Genomic DNA, 17,472 nt, shown 5'->3' with positions numbered 1-17,472 from the left:
GGAGGTCACGTGACCTCAAATATGAACGATCAGCGAGGTGTGGACAAATATAGCTTTTTATCCTAACTTTTGCTTGAAAACATTGCCTGAGGAGTGTGTGTACATGTTTGACAGCGATACACATCATATATATTTGTGTGAGTACTCAAACGACAAATGACCTTGACTGTCCTTCGCTACCATGTCTTCCGCGAACACTGACTGGGCGAAGCGTTATCGTTAAGCAAGTAATTATCTAATTACAACATTATCTATACAGCCAAATATGGTTATTTCAAATCTACATGTTCTTATCTACATAAATACCTATGTTGTGGTCTTATCTTTACCGTTAATTATCATACATACCTGAAAACAACAAGAATTTGGGTCACGTTTGTTTTATATTTGATAAAACATGGCTGACAAAGATACGTCAGCCAATGACGTCAGCAAATGACGTAAGCGCTTTCAATTTGACAGTGCGCTAAGCGGCACAACTTCCAGAGGACTGACAGAGTGATTTCCCTTAGACCGTGGACGAGCCACTCAACATGTATCTACTTACACCCTTGAAAATACGGAATATATTACACAGGGGATGCAAAATTTAACTGAATGCACTTACAATGGGTGAAAGGTACTATAATACAACAAGAACAATAGCCTCATTAATATTTAACACATGAACAATGGCTGGTCATTCTCATGCATTGGCAATTTATATTAATATGTTGGGCGCTTTGGGTGTGCCGCCCTGCCCACTGATTGTATCTGTCTTCTTTACCTCACACCTACATCAGGTGGCACAGGTGGTGGGCCCATTCGTCTAAGGCGCCACAATTCGTATGTAGAGTTACCTCCCGTATGTGAGTCTTTTATCAAGGGTTCCAATTCCAAAACATATTAATTGTTTTAAATCTATTGATAGTGTTGCTACATGATGTACTGAGAAAAATAGCCTCATTAATATTTAACACGTGAACATCTACCTGAGCTCGTATGTTAATAAACAATTACTTGCTGTCACTCGCACATTACTGTTAACGTAATACAGCTTTCTAAATTAACGTCTGTATAAGTAATTTTGTTCTTATTTGGAACATTTGTTGTTCGGCAACCTGAATATTATTCATGCTAAGGCCACGTTGATCCTTTGGTAAAACTTGAATAGTTTAACATGCTTATATAGTACAGTACAGTCAGTGGATTGTCTGACCCAGATTGTTTACAGACTGCCGTCAAGTAGCTAGGATGTTGCTGAGTGCGGCGTTAAACAACAAACAATGAAAGTACAACCACTAATGGGAAATTAACGAAGCCACTTTCACGTCCGATTGACAGTGGTTAATGGCAGACCAAATTCAAGATCATAATAATTGTTATTGTGATTTGGTCATTATTTCAAAGTCTGCGTAAACTCGTGGTAATAATCTACAGAGCCACCACAGTTTCGTTTCGGAAGTGACGTCACCATTTTCATCTCCCCTAACAGCAGCTCATGAGTGTAATCTGATTGGACGACTTCTTTAGCGGCATGTCTTTTGACCATGGTTCATAACGAAGCTTGGTGGAGATTCGGTGCAGGGTATTTGTCATGATAGAATGGAGCTATATAAAACCCTGGATAATCGAGGATGGTCTGCCCCTCTCTTGCAGGACGCCAGGTAACAATGGAGCGGAGCGAGAACAGAATTGTTTACATCAGCAGAACGGAAACATTCAGCGCCGGACACAGGCTCTTCACGTAAACTTCAAAACGTCTTTTTAGTTAGTGACAATAGTAAACTGGTGATAGTGTCCATAGGAGATAGTCTGTGTGTTTTCAATCATTTCGTGTATAAATATATGTTGCAATTGTGAGCTTTTATGCTACGTTAGTAATATTCCCGCCATATGACGGTCTTCACACTTCGAAGCCATGTGGAATCGAACCCGAGCTAACGATTACTTGTGTCGCCCCACCGCCACCAAAACAGGTGAGGTGAAATTGGGTTTAACGTCGCGTCCAAGATAATTGCACTTATATAGCGACGTGCATGCACGTGTGTGTGTGGCTGCTTGTACTAGTCCGGACTCAAGCCGATTTATAGTGCTAGCCCACTGAGATACCATGAATACCCCACTGAGACACAGTATACTGACGGGGTCACGGGTGGCCCAGTCGTCTAAGGCGCCGCGATTCGCTGTGCAGAGTTGCGTCCCTTGGACACGCCAGAAACCTATGATTGTGGGTTCGAATCCCGGTTCGCCGCGATTATGTTTCTAGGTTTGTCAGCACCATACCCGTGCTCGTGGGTTTCACCGAAGTGGTAAACGTCTGAGACCCGCATCACTTCGGACTTTCCTCCCACATTAAGCTGACACGCCACGATATAACTGGAATACTGTTGAAAGCGGCGTTAAACCCAACTCACTCACTCAGTATACTGACTCCATGCCGACCAGTCCTTGCTTTACCACCTTAATGCCGAGCGCCAGACAGGGTAACAACAAGTACCATCTTTTAACGTCTTTTGGTATGACGCGGCCGGGGATCGAACCCCGGACCTTCCGCTCTCCGGGCGGACGCTCTACCACTAGACCACGGAGGCGGTCCCACCAAAACACAATTATGAGGATCTGCTAATAAGGACTGTTGTTAAGAAACTGAAGTCATTGCTGCTTTAGCCGTGTAACATCTGGCATTCACTATAGCCACTTGTGAGATTACTGCCCGTGGGTTTCATTAGAATGGTATACGTCTCCAAACTGTGGCACTATTCCACACACTGACGTAACGGCTGCCTAATGGGTGTTATACGTCATTCACACACTTATGTAAAAGCTGTACAAAGGGTGTTAAACGTCACTCACACACTGATGTAACGGCTGCACAAAGGGTGTTAAACGTCACTCACACACTGATGTAACAGCTGTACAAAGGGTGTTAAACGTCACACACACACACACTGACGTAACGGCTGCCCAAAGGGTGTTAAACGTCACTCACACACTGATGTAACGGCTGTACAAAGGGTGTTAAACGTTACTCACACACTTATGTAACAGCTGTACAAAAGGTGTTAAACGTCACTCACACACGGATAAAACAGCTGTACAAAGGGTGTTAAACGTCACACACACACTGACGTAACGGCTGCCCAAAGGGTGTTAAACGTCACTCACACACTGACATAACAGTTGTACAAAGGGTGTTAAACGTCACCCACACACTGATGTAACAGCTGTACAAAGGGTGTTAAACGTCACTCACACACTGATGTAACAGCTGTACAAAGGGTGTTAAACGTCACACAAACACTGATGTAACGGCTGCCCAAAGGGTGTTAAACGTCACTCACACACTGATGTAACAGCTGCCCAAAGGGTGTTAAACGTCACTCACACACGGATGTAACGGCTGTACAAAGGGTGTTAAACGTCACTCACTCACTGATGTAACAGCTGTACAAAGGGTGTTAAACGTCACCCACACACTGATGTAACAGCTGTACAAAAGGTGTTAAACGTCACACACACACTGACGTAACGGCTGCCCAAAGGGTGTTAAACGTCACTCAGACAAGGATGAAACGGCTGCCCAAAGGGTGTTAAACGTCACTCAGACAAGGATGAAACGGCTGCCCAAAGGGTGTTAAACGTCACTCACACACTTTTGTAAAAGCTGTACAAAGGGCGTTTAACGTCACTCACACACAGATGTAACAGCTGTACAAAGGGTGTTAAACGTCACCCACACACTGATGTAACAGCTGTACAAAGGGTGTTAAACGTCACTCACACACGGATGTAACAGCTGTACAATGGGCGTTAAACGTCACTCACACACTGACATAACAGTTGTACAAAGGGTGTTAAACGTCACTCACACACTGATGTAACGGCTGCCCAAAGGGTGTTAAACGTCACTCACACACTGACGTAACGGCTGCCCAAAGGGTGTTAAACGTCACTCACACACTGATGTAACGGCTGCACAAAGGGTGTTAAACGTCACTCACACACTGATGTAACGGCTGCACAAAGGGTGTTAAACGTCACACACACACTGATGTAACGGCTGCACAAAGGATGTTAAACGTCACTCACACGTTAGCGGTGTGATTACTGCCAGCACCACACTTTCACATATACACCACACTAGCGACAATATAATTTGATTAATTTTTAAACTTATATACACAAAGAAAAAGGTTAAGCACACCCCTATTTCTGAACCATGACAAATGGCAAAAATCATGGCATGGGATGACTGACCACGTGAGCTGGGCGATACCAATATCATCGGATAGAACAAACATTTGACAACAAATAAAGAAGATTTTGGCAAGTTGTGATTGAAATTTACTGACAAAAACATCATGGTAACACAGGTACTGTTCTTGACCTTAGACAATGCCTCAAAAAAGTATGGAGCTGAAGGATTAAGTAATAGAGTTACGTTTGATGTTTCATGTGAAAATGTTCCTGAAAGTCTCTACTTGACATGACGCGTGAAACAGTTCAGTCGCGGGTATAACCGCCACGTGCCCGTCACCCTACGTCTCATGGCTCCAGTCATCACTGGTTTGAGCATATTTCTCGACTAAACGGCTTACGACAGTGTGATGATACCCTAAATTTCGACCAATGGCATTACAAGACATTCCTGCGTTATGCATGCCGATTATTTGCCATCTTGTGACGTTTGATAATCGCCTTCGTTCAATGGTCACACAATGTCATGGAATAACTGTTTAAAACCAAGCTTAAGAAAGCAATTTTAACGTTTGGATATACTGTTTTTAGAGGTACGCGAGGGTAGCATGATGCACGGGCATACCATGCATGATGCAAGGGCATACTATGCATGGCACGTGAGCTTTCGTCACGCATGACAGATTACATCATCTCGAGAAAACAAATTCTTCCCGTAATTATATCTTTCATTACTGTTACAAATATTGGGACCAAACAATAATGACATAGACTAGGGTGTACTGAACTCTTTTCTTTATGTATATATACTTCTTAAAATAGTTAAAGAACATCCAATTCTTTCATATGACTATAGTTAACTGTCTGGATTAACGAGGTTTCACTACTCATGTAAACATTCAAACCATTGTCTGGATAAATACTTCTTCCGTAGTGAACAGCTGACAGATGTGGAAAATGAGAAAATATTTGGAAAATGCAGTTCTGTAAATGGCCATGGCCACAACTACAAAGGTAAGATCAGTACAAGGGCTAAGTGACATGCATCATGGGTCGAAAGAAATGTCAGAAACAAATGAGATAAAGAACAAAATAGCAATAATTTTGTTTCATGTAAGTTGATGATCAAGAGCACTGTTATCCGGTGGAAGTTGCAGAAACAGCCTTTATGGATACATAGTGTAACATTAGTTCATTGTAATAAATACAACTTTTGTTGTGTTTTTGTTGATGTTTTTGATGTTTTGTTGTTGTTTGTTTGTTTTGTTTTGTTTTTGTGGGGAGGGGGTGGTATCGCGATGGCGGCTAATTATATTGTTTCATTTACATCGATGTAACTATCTTGTTGATGTTCAATTTGGCATCCATAATATTTCAGCCATATCGCGACAGTATCCTATTTTAAATTTCATCAGTAGGATTGCTTGACTTAGGTAATGTAATTGTGCTCTACATTTCCCTCTTCTTGTTCACAGTTCGTGTGACGCTGCGTGGACCGGTGAGTAGAAAACATTCCTTCCACAAACTGATCATTGTCCTGCCTAGGATATCACATTGAATCTTACACATACAGATTAATGCTTCCTTTCACAAACTGACCATTGTCCTGCCTTGGATATCACATTGAATCTTACACATACAAATTAATGCTTCCTTTCACAAACTGACCATTGTTCTCCTTAGGATATCACATTGAATTTTACAAATACAGATTAATGCTTCCTTCCACAAACTTACCATTGTCCTGCCTAGGATATCACATTGAATCTTACACATACAAATTAATGCTTCCTTTCACAAACTGACCATTGTTCTCCTTAGGATATCACATTGAATTTTACAAATACAGATTAATGCTTCCTTCCACAAACTTACCATTGTCCTGCCTAGGATATCACATTGAATCTTACACATACAAATTAATGCTTCCTTCCACAATGCCCTCAAATCTCCAATGAACATGTCCATATGTCTCCAATGTCCATGTCCTCAAATCTCGTTTGAAGATGTCCTCAAGTCTCCAATGATCATATCCTTATGTCTTCAATGACCATGTCCTCAAGTCTCCAATGATCATGCCCTCAAGTCTCCGATGATCATGCCCTCAAGTCTCCAATGATCATGCCCTCAAGTCTCCAATGACTATGTTTCAAATCTTTAATGTCCATGTCCTGAAGTCTCCATTGAACATGTCCATATGTCTCCAATGTCCATGTCATCAAGTCTCCAATGACCATGTCCTCAAGTCTTCAATGACCATGTCCTCAAGTCTCCAATGAACATGTCCATATGTCTCCAATGTCCATGTCCTCAAGTTTCCAGTGACGATGTCATTAAGTCTCCAATGATCATGCCCTCAAGTCTCCTATGACTATGTCTGAAATCTTCAACGTCCATGTCCTCAAGTCTCCAATGAATATGTCCATATGTCTCCAACGTCCATGTCCTCAAGTCTCCAATGAACATGTCCATATGTCTCCAATGTCCATGTCCATATGTCTCCAATGTCCATGTCCTCAAGTTTCCAGTGACGATGTCATTAAGTCTCCAATGATCATGCCCTCAAGTCTCCTATGACTATGTCTGAAATCTTCAACGTCCATGTCCTCAAGTCTCCAATGAATATGTCCATATGTCTCCAATGTCCATGTCCTCAAGTCTCCAATGAATATGTCCATATGTCTCCAACGTCCATGTCCTCAAGTCTCCAATGAATATGTCCATATGTCTCCAATGTCCATGTCCTCAAGTCTCCAATGAACATGTCCATATGTCTCCAATGTCCATGTCCTCAAGTTTCCAGTGACGATGTCATTAAGTCTCCAATGATCATGCCCTCAAGTCTCCAATGACTATGTCTCAAATCTTCAACGTCCATGTCCTCAAGTCTTCAATGACCATGTCCATATGTCTCCAATGACGATGTCATCAAGTCTCCAATGACCATGTCTTTATGTCGTTAACGTTCATGTCTCCAGTTGTATGTTTCAGGTTCATCCAGTCACGGGGATGGTCTTCAACCTTACCATACTAAGACGCCTTATGACTGTAAGAATATGCATGTAGAAATGTTTCAGTTTATGTGTAGATGTGCATGTGTGAATATGTTCAGCGATGCATGTGTTTTTGCGCATGCTTTGAACTGTAATGTGTCATGTTTGTAAATATGTCTCTGTATTTGTATGTATCGGTAAAAGTGTCTTTGTAAAGGTGTATTTCTCTATTGATGTACTTTTAACTGTGTTTCTATAACTGTATGTCGCTCTAATGGTGTGTTAACAATCGTAATAGTCATTCCTTATCCATCATTGGTAAGGAACGTGTTACTTTTCAGAAATCTGTATGAACAGGATTATGATTCAGTTATGATTCTAGGAATGCATCATGGATGTCCTCGACCACAAAAACATCAACGTCGACGTCCCCCACTTCCGGAATACGGTCACGTGAGTTGACTAACCGAGTCTTGAGATGTACAGCCAGTATTGGACTCAGTTAAGGACAATGACTTCTGAGCAGAAGATGGACAATTTTTGGACCACAACCTTTTTGTTTTACTGCAATCGTTACGTTTGTGTATAGGTCCTTCTACCGTTGCTTCTCCGTTAACAGGATCTATATTGAAACGTTGCGATTACATTAAAATATAGACGTTGTAACCCATTAATTGTGTTTACCTTGTCACCCATCTAACATTTCGTCAAAAATGTAGACAAATGTCCAGTTAAAGGCACTTTTTGTTCCCATCGTGTCTGAAAACTACAATTACAAAACTAAATTACAAATTATTTCCCTGACATAGACAAATGATTCAATCTCAATTATCAGTAAATGTTTGATCGAAGCGTGAAACACAGACGCTTGTAATAGTGCTTTTTTCCGGTCATCGTATCCCAATTGCTCATGATGTCAATAACGATTGTCTGGTCCAGACTTAATTATTTACCGTCATACAATTGGAATATTGCGTTGAACAACAAACACACACGAAAAATAACATGTGAGAGGAGTTCTCGGAAACACAGAAGGCCCCCTTAGTTTTATTGCTCGACACTGAGAGAGAGAAAGAAATGCCATTTAATGCTTAATTAAAAGGAAGAAATGATATAATATGTTACCTCAAAAGCAATGGGGCATCGAGCGTCCTTATTTCTAAAAATATAATCCATAAAGACATTTTCTTTTTGCTCATTATGTCGGTGATAAGTATCTTGCTGTTTTTCATGTCTTCAAATATAATTCTCACTGATCCGTTGATGACATGTCATGACTTATAAGAATTCTCTGTGGTGATCTTTTCGCTAGTGACTGGTTACCATTGTTATTATTAACTTTGCCATTGCATTGTACATCGATTTAATTGTAGAACCTCGGAGAACATTGTCATCTTCATCTGGAATCAGTTGAAGAGTAAGCTCGATGACGATCTCCTGTATGAAGTGCACATGCAGTCCAACGAGAGTGACGCGGCCACGTATCGCGGGGAGAGGGCGGCCGGGCTTTCTCAGTTACACTAGTCGACCCTGCAGCTGATCGCGAGACACACGGGCACCTGCCGCGGAGAGAACGCGCACGTCCGCGGAAAGCTTAATCTGCTACCCTGCAGTCTATCGCACTTACATTGCACGAATATGTTCAACATGCCCTTTCTGGAACAAATAAAATGCATTATTGAGTTGTATCTGTTTGTTCTTTCTTATCACAGCGAAAGAGGAACATAAGACACAAGTAGAGTAAAATGTATAACTCAATGAAAACAAATGTGGAATCCTCTAAACAAGCAGGCCGTCTAATAGAGAGATGAGTAAGCATTCCTGGAAGATTCTTGGAGGATTTTGAACAATGGCCGGTGACTTACCGCTCTGTAAGTACGCTGTCGGCTATAGATGATGGACGATCTCTGTACGAATTATGTGCCTAGAGAACGCGCACGTCCGCGCAAACTTGTATCTTCTACCCTGCACTCCATCGCATTTACGTTGTACGAATATATATATTCAACATACCCAGTCTGGAACAAAAAAAATACATTATTGATTTGTGTGCTTTTTTTTTCTTCTCTCACTGACAAAGAAACACATAATATGCATTTACATTCATAGGTGTGTTTCCATACGATCAGCAAAGAAAACACCTTTTGAAAGATGCAGACGAAACTCTGATGAACTGTAACTGCAGATTTGCACCCCTGCTCCATGCCATCATCCGTTAAATTTTGGTTCGAGTCCCACTTTTGATCTTTGGTCTGTCAGCACCTTACGCATGCAAATGGATTCAACCAAGAGGTCTACGACCTGCATCACAGTGTAGTTTCCTTCTTATGTCAAAGACCGCTGTTATTAAGTTAAAATAGATCCCAAAAACATTGTTAAAATTGTAACAAAAAACATAGCTATTTGAATCATAATCCTGTTTATACGGTTTTCTCAATAGTAACTCGTCCCTTACCAATGATGGATAAAGAATGACTATTACGATTGTTAACACACCATTAGAACGACATACAGTTATAGAAACACAGTTAAAAGTACATCAATAGAGAAACACACCTTTACAAAGACACTTTTACCGATCCATACAAATATTTACAAACATGACACATTACAGTTCAAAGCATGCGCAAAAACACATGCATCGCTGAACATATGCACACAGGCACACCTACACACATACAGACACATTTCTACATGCATATTCTTACAGTCATAAGGCGGCTTAGTGTGGTAAGGTTGAAGACCATTCCTGTGACTGGATGAACCTGAAACATACAACTGGAGATATGAGGTTTAACGACATAAAGACATGGTCATTGGAGACTTGATGACATCGTCATTGGAGACATATGGACATGTTCATTAGAGAACTGAGGACATGGATGTTGAAGATTTGAGACATGGTTATTGGAGACTTGATGACATCGTCATTGGAGACTTGAAGACATGGACGTTGAAGATTTGAGACATGGTTATTGAAGACTTGAGGGTATGGTCATTGGAGACTTGAGGACATGGACGTTGAAGATTTGAGACATGGTTATTGAAGACTTGAGGGTATGGTCATTGGAGAATTGAAGACATGGATGTTGAAGATTTGAGACATGGTTATTGGAGACTTGATGACATCGTCATTGGAGACTTGAGGACATGGACGTTGAAAATTTGAGAAATGGTTATTGAAGACTTGAGGGTATGGTCATTGGAGACTTGAGGACATGGACGTTGAAAATTTGAGACATGGTTATTGAAGACTTGAGGGTATGGTCATTGGAGACTTGAGGACATGGACGTTGAAAATTTGAGACATGGTTATTGAAGACTTGAGGGTGTGGTCATTGGAGACTTGAAGACATGGATGTTGAAAATTTGAGACATGGTTATTGAAGACTTGAGGGTGTGGTCATTGGAGACTTGAGGACATGGACGTTGAAAATTTGAGACATGGTTATTGAAGACTTGAGGGTGTGGTCATTGGAGACTTGAAGACATGGATGTTGAAAATTTGAGACATGGTTATTGAAGACTTGAGGGTGTGGTCATTGGAGACTTGAGGACATGGACGTTGAAAATTTGAGACATGGTTATTGAAGACTTGAGGGTGTGGTCATTGGAGACTTGAAGACATGGACGTTGAAAATTTGAGACACGGACATTACAGACTTGAGGACATGGTTATTGAAGACTTGAGGGTATGGTCATTGGAGACTTGAGGAAATGGACATCGAAGACATTAGAACATGGTCACTGAAAAAATGAGGACATGGACATTGAAGACTTGCGACATAGTCATTGGAGACTTCAGGACATGTTCGTTGGAAATTTAAGGACATGGTCAATTGAAGGTGTGACACATGGCCTTTGAAGACGTGAGATATGGTCATTTCAGAATTGGCATATAAGACATGATGGCATGGTCGATGAAGACTTGAGGACATAAACCTTGTGTTGTGTTCACTAGTGTGTGAGATGCGGTACATGCATGTTCGTGGAGACAGTTCAGAGTAAGGACCAATAGAACATATACTCGTTGACTTAAATGACACTTGGCTGACCAGGCGAGCTGTAAAGTTAAGCTTACACTGACCATGACGTCACGGAAAGGCAATACATTTAAGTAACGTTAACACAATTACCACTCCCTCTGTGGTAGTGGATAGGGAGTTTACCCCGAGAGGGAATGGTCAATGGTTCGATATCCGGCCGCATCATACAAAACGAGCCACTACTTGTTGTTACCCTGACTGGTGCTCGGATAAATAAAGGACTTGGCGACTCAAATTAGGGTCAGTCTGAGTGGGGTATCCATGTTAAACTACGACACGGTATGTTATGACAGGCTCATTATTGTGGACATGCCAGCTGCTGCTCTGGAAGGTGATGAGCATCAGTTGTCGGCTCCATTCGAAGTTAGGGCGTACAAAAGAATCAGCAGAAAATAACTTTCCGGACAATTCCTTCTGAACTAATTGACTGATTTCAATTAAACATTGTACACGTGGCCGCTTCAACAAGTTGTTGGGCACATTGCAATTGTTTGTGTGTTTTTTTCATTTTGGCCGAGTTATTGCCTTTTATTACTTATCATTTCAATTTGTCTGGACAACTTCTAAACTACTACATCGATTTCTTTCAGGTATGTACGTAGGTGTAGTTACGGGTACTGTACGACATGCCTTCATTTATTCCCCATAGGACAGTTCTAGTTAGCTTACTTTTTATCCATACATGCAAGATGACCTAAAGGATTATATGACGTATTGTCATCTGTCTTTGTACGGCGTGCGTCATCCGTCATCCGTCTATTCACAATCTATTCGCTGAAAACATGTGGTTTAATTTTGGCAAAACAAGAGATTTTAACATTAAATTCCGGCCGAGGTGAGTTAGGTGTCGAACTAACCGAATAAACATTCGTGTTTTACAATATCTAAAAGGCTCTATATATACTACTCAAAATTTGATAAGGATCGTAGATATTTTTCTGAATAAAAAAACAAAATAACTGCATAACTGGCAATATTGTGTTCAAGTGAAATCAAAAACGTCTCCAACACACGTGCACGTGCATTTCATGCCATGGGAAATGCGTTTCACAGCACAGTTCTTGCTTTTGCTACCATTGCACGATTTCCAATCAGGCAACGGTGTCTGATTCATTCTGAAACTGTAAACTCAATTGAGTGTTTACACTACGTTTACCTACGCAATGCCCCCTCAACGTGTAAGGCGTCGCCTGACGACAGAACAACTGGGCAGATGTATTGGAATGCTTGATGCTGGCTATTCACAACGTGACGTTGCCAATGCACCAAACGTCAGCCAGAGCGTTGGAAGCAGGGCCTGGTCCCGACAGCAAACTTTTGGTACAGCAGCACACCGACATGGGGGTGGTCGTCCGAGGTCGACAACCCAACGCCAAGATCATTTTGTGGCTCTTCAGGCACGACGTCATCCCTTCTGGACAGCAACCAGCCTACGTAACGACCTCCTGAACGCCTCGGGGGTGAATGTGTCCACTCAGACGATACGGAATCGTCTTCACAATGCAGGTCTCTACTCGAGAAGGGCATGTGTCCGAATCCACCTGACTGTTCGACACCGGCGGGAGCGATTGGAATGGGCTGAAGATCATGTCACTTGGACACGGAACGATTGGGTTCCAGTTCTGTCCACCGATGAGTCCAGGTATTGTTTGGACTTTACAGACAGGAGGCAGCGGGTGTGGCGACGACATCGTGAATGTTTCCATGATGCCAACATCAGTGAACATGACCGTTATGGTGGTGGTTCCATCATGGTATGGGGTGGAATCAACAGAGATGGAAGGACAGATCTTCATGTCCTGGAGAGAGGAACAATGACGGGGGTGAGGTACCGGGATGAGATCCTCGATGTGTACGTCAGACCCTACGCTGGTGCTGTTGGCCCTGAGTTCATCCTGATGGATGATAACGCCCGTCCTCATCGCGCCAGGGTGGTTGAGCAGTATCTTGAGCAGGAGACAATTGTCCGCATGGATTGGCCAGCGCGCTCGCCGGACTTGATCCCGATTGAGCATGTCTGGAACATGCTGCAGGTTGCCCTTTCACGCCGTAGAGCACAACCCACGACTTTGGCAGAGCTCGGACATGCCCTCGTGGAAGAGTGGAACAACCTTCCCATTGGGAACATCCGGGTGCTTATTGACAGCATATCTCGACGTTGTCAGGCCGTCATTGATGCAAGGGGAGGTCATACTCGATATTGACACTTCATCGACTAAGTGTAATGATGGACTATCCCTCATAACTGTGTAATTCTTTCTCTTGTTTGCTGTTAACATTTTTTAATGAAATGCCTTTTGGTGTTTGCAGATTTCAAACATTCCATATTGATACAAGTTCATGCCGTTCATGAATTTTCATTCATAACATGATTAAACACGTTTCTGAGTCAGAGTCATGTATTTTGTTATGTTTGTGGTAACTTACACACATATCACCTAGTGATCCTTATCAAATTTTGAGTAGTATAATTCCAATCAATCATGTCTGCTAACTCAAGACAATAGGATATTCCAAGGAGGGCAAATAGACCTTGAGCAGAGTTTAGTTTCTACTGTAGATATAGCTTTATTCTTGATCTTTCTCTCCACCCTATCCATCTAAACCGTGTCTCATCAATGTTAACTTTTAGTCCAGGGAATCGTGCAAAAATTAAGTACTTGTAGACTGCGTGTAGACAGCGTTCAGATGCATCTGGTACAAGTTGTATCGTCTACAAAGTGATGTACATGTATAAGGAAGTGGACATTCCCAAACTGTATTCCCTACATGTGCATTATTTCTGACCATTATTCCAAGTATTTCGGCAAACAAAATGAATAAATAAGGTGAAATCGGATCTCCTTGACGACAGCCCCTAAATATACTGAACATGTCTAATCCATAACCATTAACTAATACATTGGATTGAATTCCTTCGTGAAATACAGTAAATAATCTGCGAATATAGCATGTCCTAAATTAAAGAAGAACAATGTTTAGCAATAATGTCCAATAAACTGAATCAAATGTCTTTTCGATGTCAATTAGTAGCAGTAATCCTGGCATTTGAAACGTTTCAGTTCGTTCCATCAAGTCATAAATTAGTCTAGTAATCTCACCCAAGTGTCCTCCAGATATAAAACCTTCTTGGTCCTCGTCTATTAACCCACGTGGGTCTTACCCACGTTTAGGCCATAAACACGATTAGATGTTCAACACAATCCAAAACGTGTTTAGACCTTAACATGTCAATATTATGGGACAAGGAACCTGTTTACATTTGTGTTTTTTGTTTAGGATCTAAATATTTCCGAGTGCGGCGTTTAACTACAAAACACAACTGAGATGTTGCATGAAATACTTGGGTACGGAACACACAACATGGAGCTATTCATGCAGGCCCCTTGACTACATTGCATCTACTACATTGTAGTTTAATGATAAATAGGCTACCCTTGTAGTGAACATCACTACCTTAACTTCGTTTTGGACTCGAATCGAATGATTAATAATCGACTGTCAAGTTACTCTGGAAGAGCGACAGTAATTCTGTGCGAAGTACCCGAATGGGTACGGGGAATGGCGATATAATACACTGAATAATCGAAGATGGATCGGTGACTGCAGGAAACTTCGTAGATGTATGCGACCAATAAATACAGGAGATTAAATACAGAGCATTATACAGCTAGAGAGTTGCAATGAAGGAAGAATCCAAATTGGGAAGAATTGGGCGGGAAAGGGAGGCAACTCTACACATCTTCTCATACCACCGACTCGCGCTGTCGCTGACATTGTTTACTTGGTGGTCGACATGTTTAGTCGTCAGCCCGCGCTAGGCCACATTGCACAATAATGTCTACCTGTTCTACACAATCACTTGACTCGAACACTACAGATGAAAAGGAAATGGACGACCATTCTTTAAGCGTCGAGTGAGCTAGCAGTGGATTGTGTGTCCGGACCATATGTTTATGTCTCTGGGGTGTCCATTGAGGTTCACAGTGGCACGCTATCCAAGACAATACATTCGGTGGATGTGAAGTGTCAAATGTACCTAAATATTGGTTGTCGAAAGCAACATGATTAAATGACGGTTACACTTGGATCAATACTCGCGTCCGATTTCAAAACCACGGACGAGCCAGGAGACCAAGGTTTTCCCCAAGAATCCAAATATTGATAAGGAAACTCGATCACCTCGTCACTGATATGAGATAGAGGTGAAGTGAAAATGACTTTAACGTCGCGACCAAGATTAATGCACTCATGTGTGAGGCTGCTTGTACTATGACGATTTATAGTGCTAGCTGACTGAGATACCATGTCGCAGTTTAACATGAATACCCAACTCAGACACAGTGTACTGTCTCTAAGTCGAGTTGTTGTTTTAACAAGTACCATATTTTAACGTCTTTAGGTGTGACGCGGCCTGGGATCGAACCACGGACCTTCCGCTCTCCGGGCGGACGCTCGATCTACCACTAGGCCACAGAGGCGGTCTGATATGAGATACAGCACAAGGTACAACCATTCTTGAGGCATCGAGTTTATCGGGTCACGTTACAGATGACACAAATATAACTGTTGAGAATTTGAGCTTAGTAGTTAAACCACTAGAATTGTAGTATGATTAAAAAACAAGATCTCGTCATGAGAAAATGGAATTTTGATAATTTTGATCATATATTATTGTGTAACCAATGAATGACTCACGTTTGTGTCACACTGTTTATAAAGACAACATTACCTGAATTATATGCCCCCGATTGTGTCGGAATAATTTTTACAGAACTGATCTGATTTTTAAATTGTCCGTGTTCGCAGCCACACATGTCGACCTATCCACATGCATCCAATATATGTTTGTCTGTCTGCGTGCGTGCGTGCGTGCGTGCGTGCGTGTGTGTGTGTAATTCAGTACACACTGAGTATGTCCAAAGGGTTGAAACATGGTGTATGTTGGTAGTAACACTTATAAGTATAGAAATGATTCATGTCATACCGTCTCATGAGTTATCTTAGATATTAGTCACAATGACTACGGGCCCAGAACATGTATTGGAATCGGGAATACGAGCTGCCGTGGGCGTGGGCAAAATAGGTCACTATAGATATATCTTTTCCAGTTACGGAAATTGAGTTGCATACGACCCATTATCCACGTCGATGACTAGCGATGCAGGTGCCTATTAAGCTGGTGAAGGGAGGGGAAGTGTTCTACGTGGACGTCGAACAATCCGACACCATGAGAGAAGTGAAGAACAAGATAGAGCAGAAACGGGGGTATCTTCCTGATGACCAAAGGTTGCTCCTTCCGGGGAAAGGGCTTCTTGACCACCACACTGTGTCGTACTATGGGATAAGCGAGGAATCATCACTTCACTTGGCACTCCGGTTTAAAAAACTGACGGTAAGGGAGGTGTTGTAGAGATTTAACGGTCGCTTCCATCAGTTGACAAATTTGTACCCAGGTTCCTTACCAGATCACACAAAATATTTAGCATACACAGATATATGAACGACTTAACTCATCGTCAAATCTATACCTATCGGGCCCGGGTGGACATGCCATCTAAGGCGCCGCAATTTTCTATAAAAGTTGCGTCCCTTAGCAGTGTCAGGATACGAAGCTTCCCGATTCTGATTGTTTCCCCCACATCAGCTGACACGCGGTGATGTACTTGAAATACTGTTCGAAATGGATTTCACTCGCTAACTCTAGTGATGTATGTGAGTGTCATAAGTGGAGATGGACTTCCACAGCCAGCGCTATAAACATCTTGGCGAACATAGTAGAGAGTCCCTTCTTCATGAATTATATTCCTATTTCTGAATCTACACACAAATATTTACCTATAATACACGAAGTAATTATTTTGCCTAATTCCAATATTATATATTAGGAAGCCGGAAGCAGCCATCAGTCATCACCCTAGAGCTTTACACGTGCATCAATCATCCAACAGTCTCCAGCTGCAGTGGTTGCATTGCACGTGTGACGGTCCCAGTCGCCACTCTTCCTACATATGGCTACAGTCTCCAGCTGAATGTATGTATATATATATATATATATATATATATATATATATATATATATATATATATATACCACGGCGGAAGGACGTGACAGTTCCGAGCAATGTGTCTGTTTACTGTTACAGTCTGTACACGCCATTGGGCCACACGTTGTTGATTGTGTCAGGGTGTCTATATATAGAACAAACCCACATCTGTATACCGAAACGTCGCCTTTACAGTAAATAAAGAAG

General features: G+C 41.8%; 1 protein-coding gene and 1 long non-coding RNA gene across 3 annotated transcripts; both read left to right on the top strand.

The window, feature by feature from the left end:
* The first annotated feature begins 1,618 nt into the window (after positions 1-1,618).
* On the top strand, positions 1,619-8,696 carry LOC139470102 (6-pyruvoyl tetrahydrobiopterin synthase-like). The gene is made up of 6 exons (XM_071252399.1): positions 1,619-1,726; positions 5,114-5,193; positions 5,655-5,677; positions 7,171-7,227; positions 7,555-7,625; positions 8,546-8,696. Exons 1-6 carry the CDS (start codon positions 1,653-1,655, stop codon positions 8,694-8,696), a joined length of 456 nt encoding a protein of 151 aa, XP_071108500.1. The 5' UTR covers positions 1,619-1,652.
* A 6,315-nt stretch (positions 8,697-15,011) lies between these two features.
* On the top strand, positions 15,012-17,270 carry LOC139451894 (uncharacterized). Of its 2 annotated transcripts, XR_011652350.1 has the most exons (4): positions 15,012-15,423; positions 15,621-15,724; positions 16,330-16,613; positions 17,107-17,270. It is a non-coding gene; the product is annotated as an uncharacterized lncRNA (long non-coding RNA). The 2 variants fall into 2 exon arrangements; XR_011652349.1 differs by having other exon boundaries at positions 15,012-15,724.
* The last annotated feature ends 202 nt before the right edge of the window (positions 17,271-17,472 follow it).

The sequence above is a fragment of the Haliotis cracherodii genome, unplaced genomic scaffold, assembly GCF_022045235.1.
Source record: "Haliotis cracherodii isolate W230 unplaced genomic scaffold, xgHalCrac1.p SCAF_1, whole genome shotgun sequence".
NCBI lineage: Eukaryota > Metazoa > Mollusca > Gastropoda > Lepetellida > Haliotidae > Haliotis > Haliotis cracherodii.
Note: the sequence above shows the minus strand (reverse complement) of the source record. Positions and strands in the feature narration are given on the sequence as shown.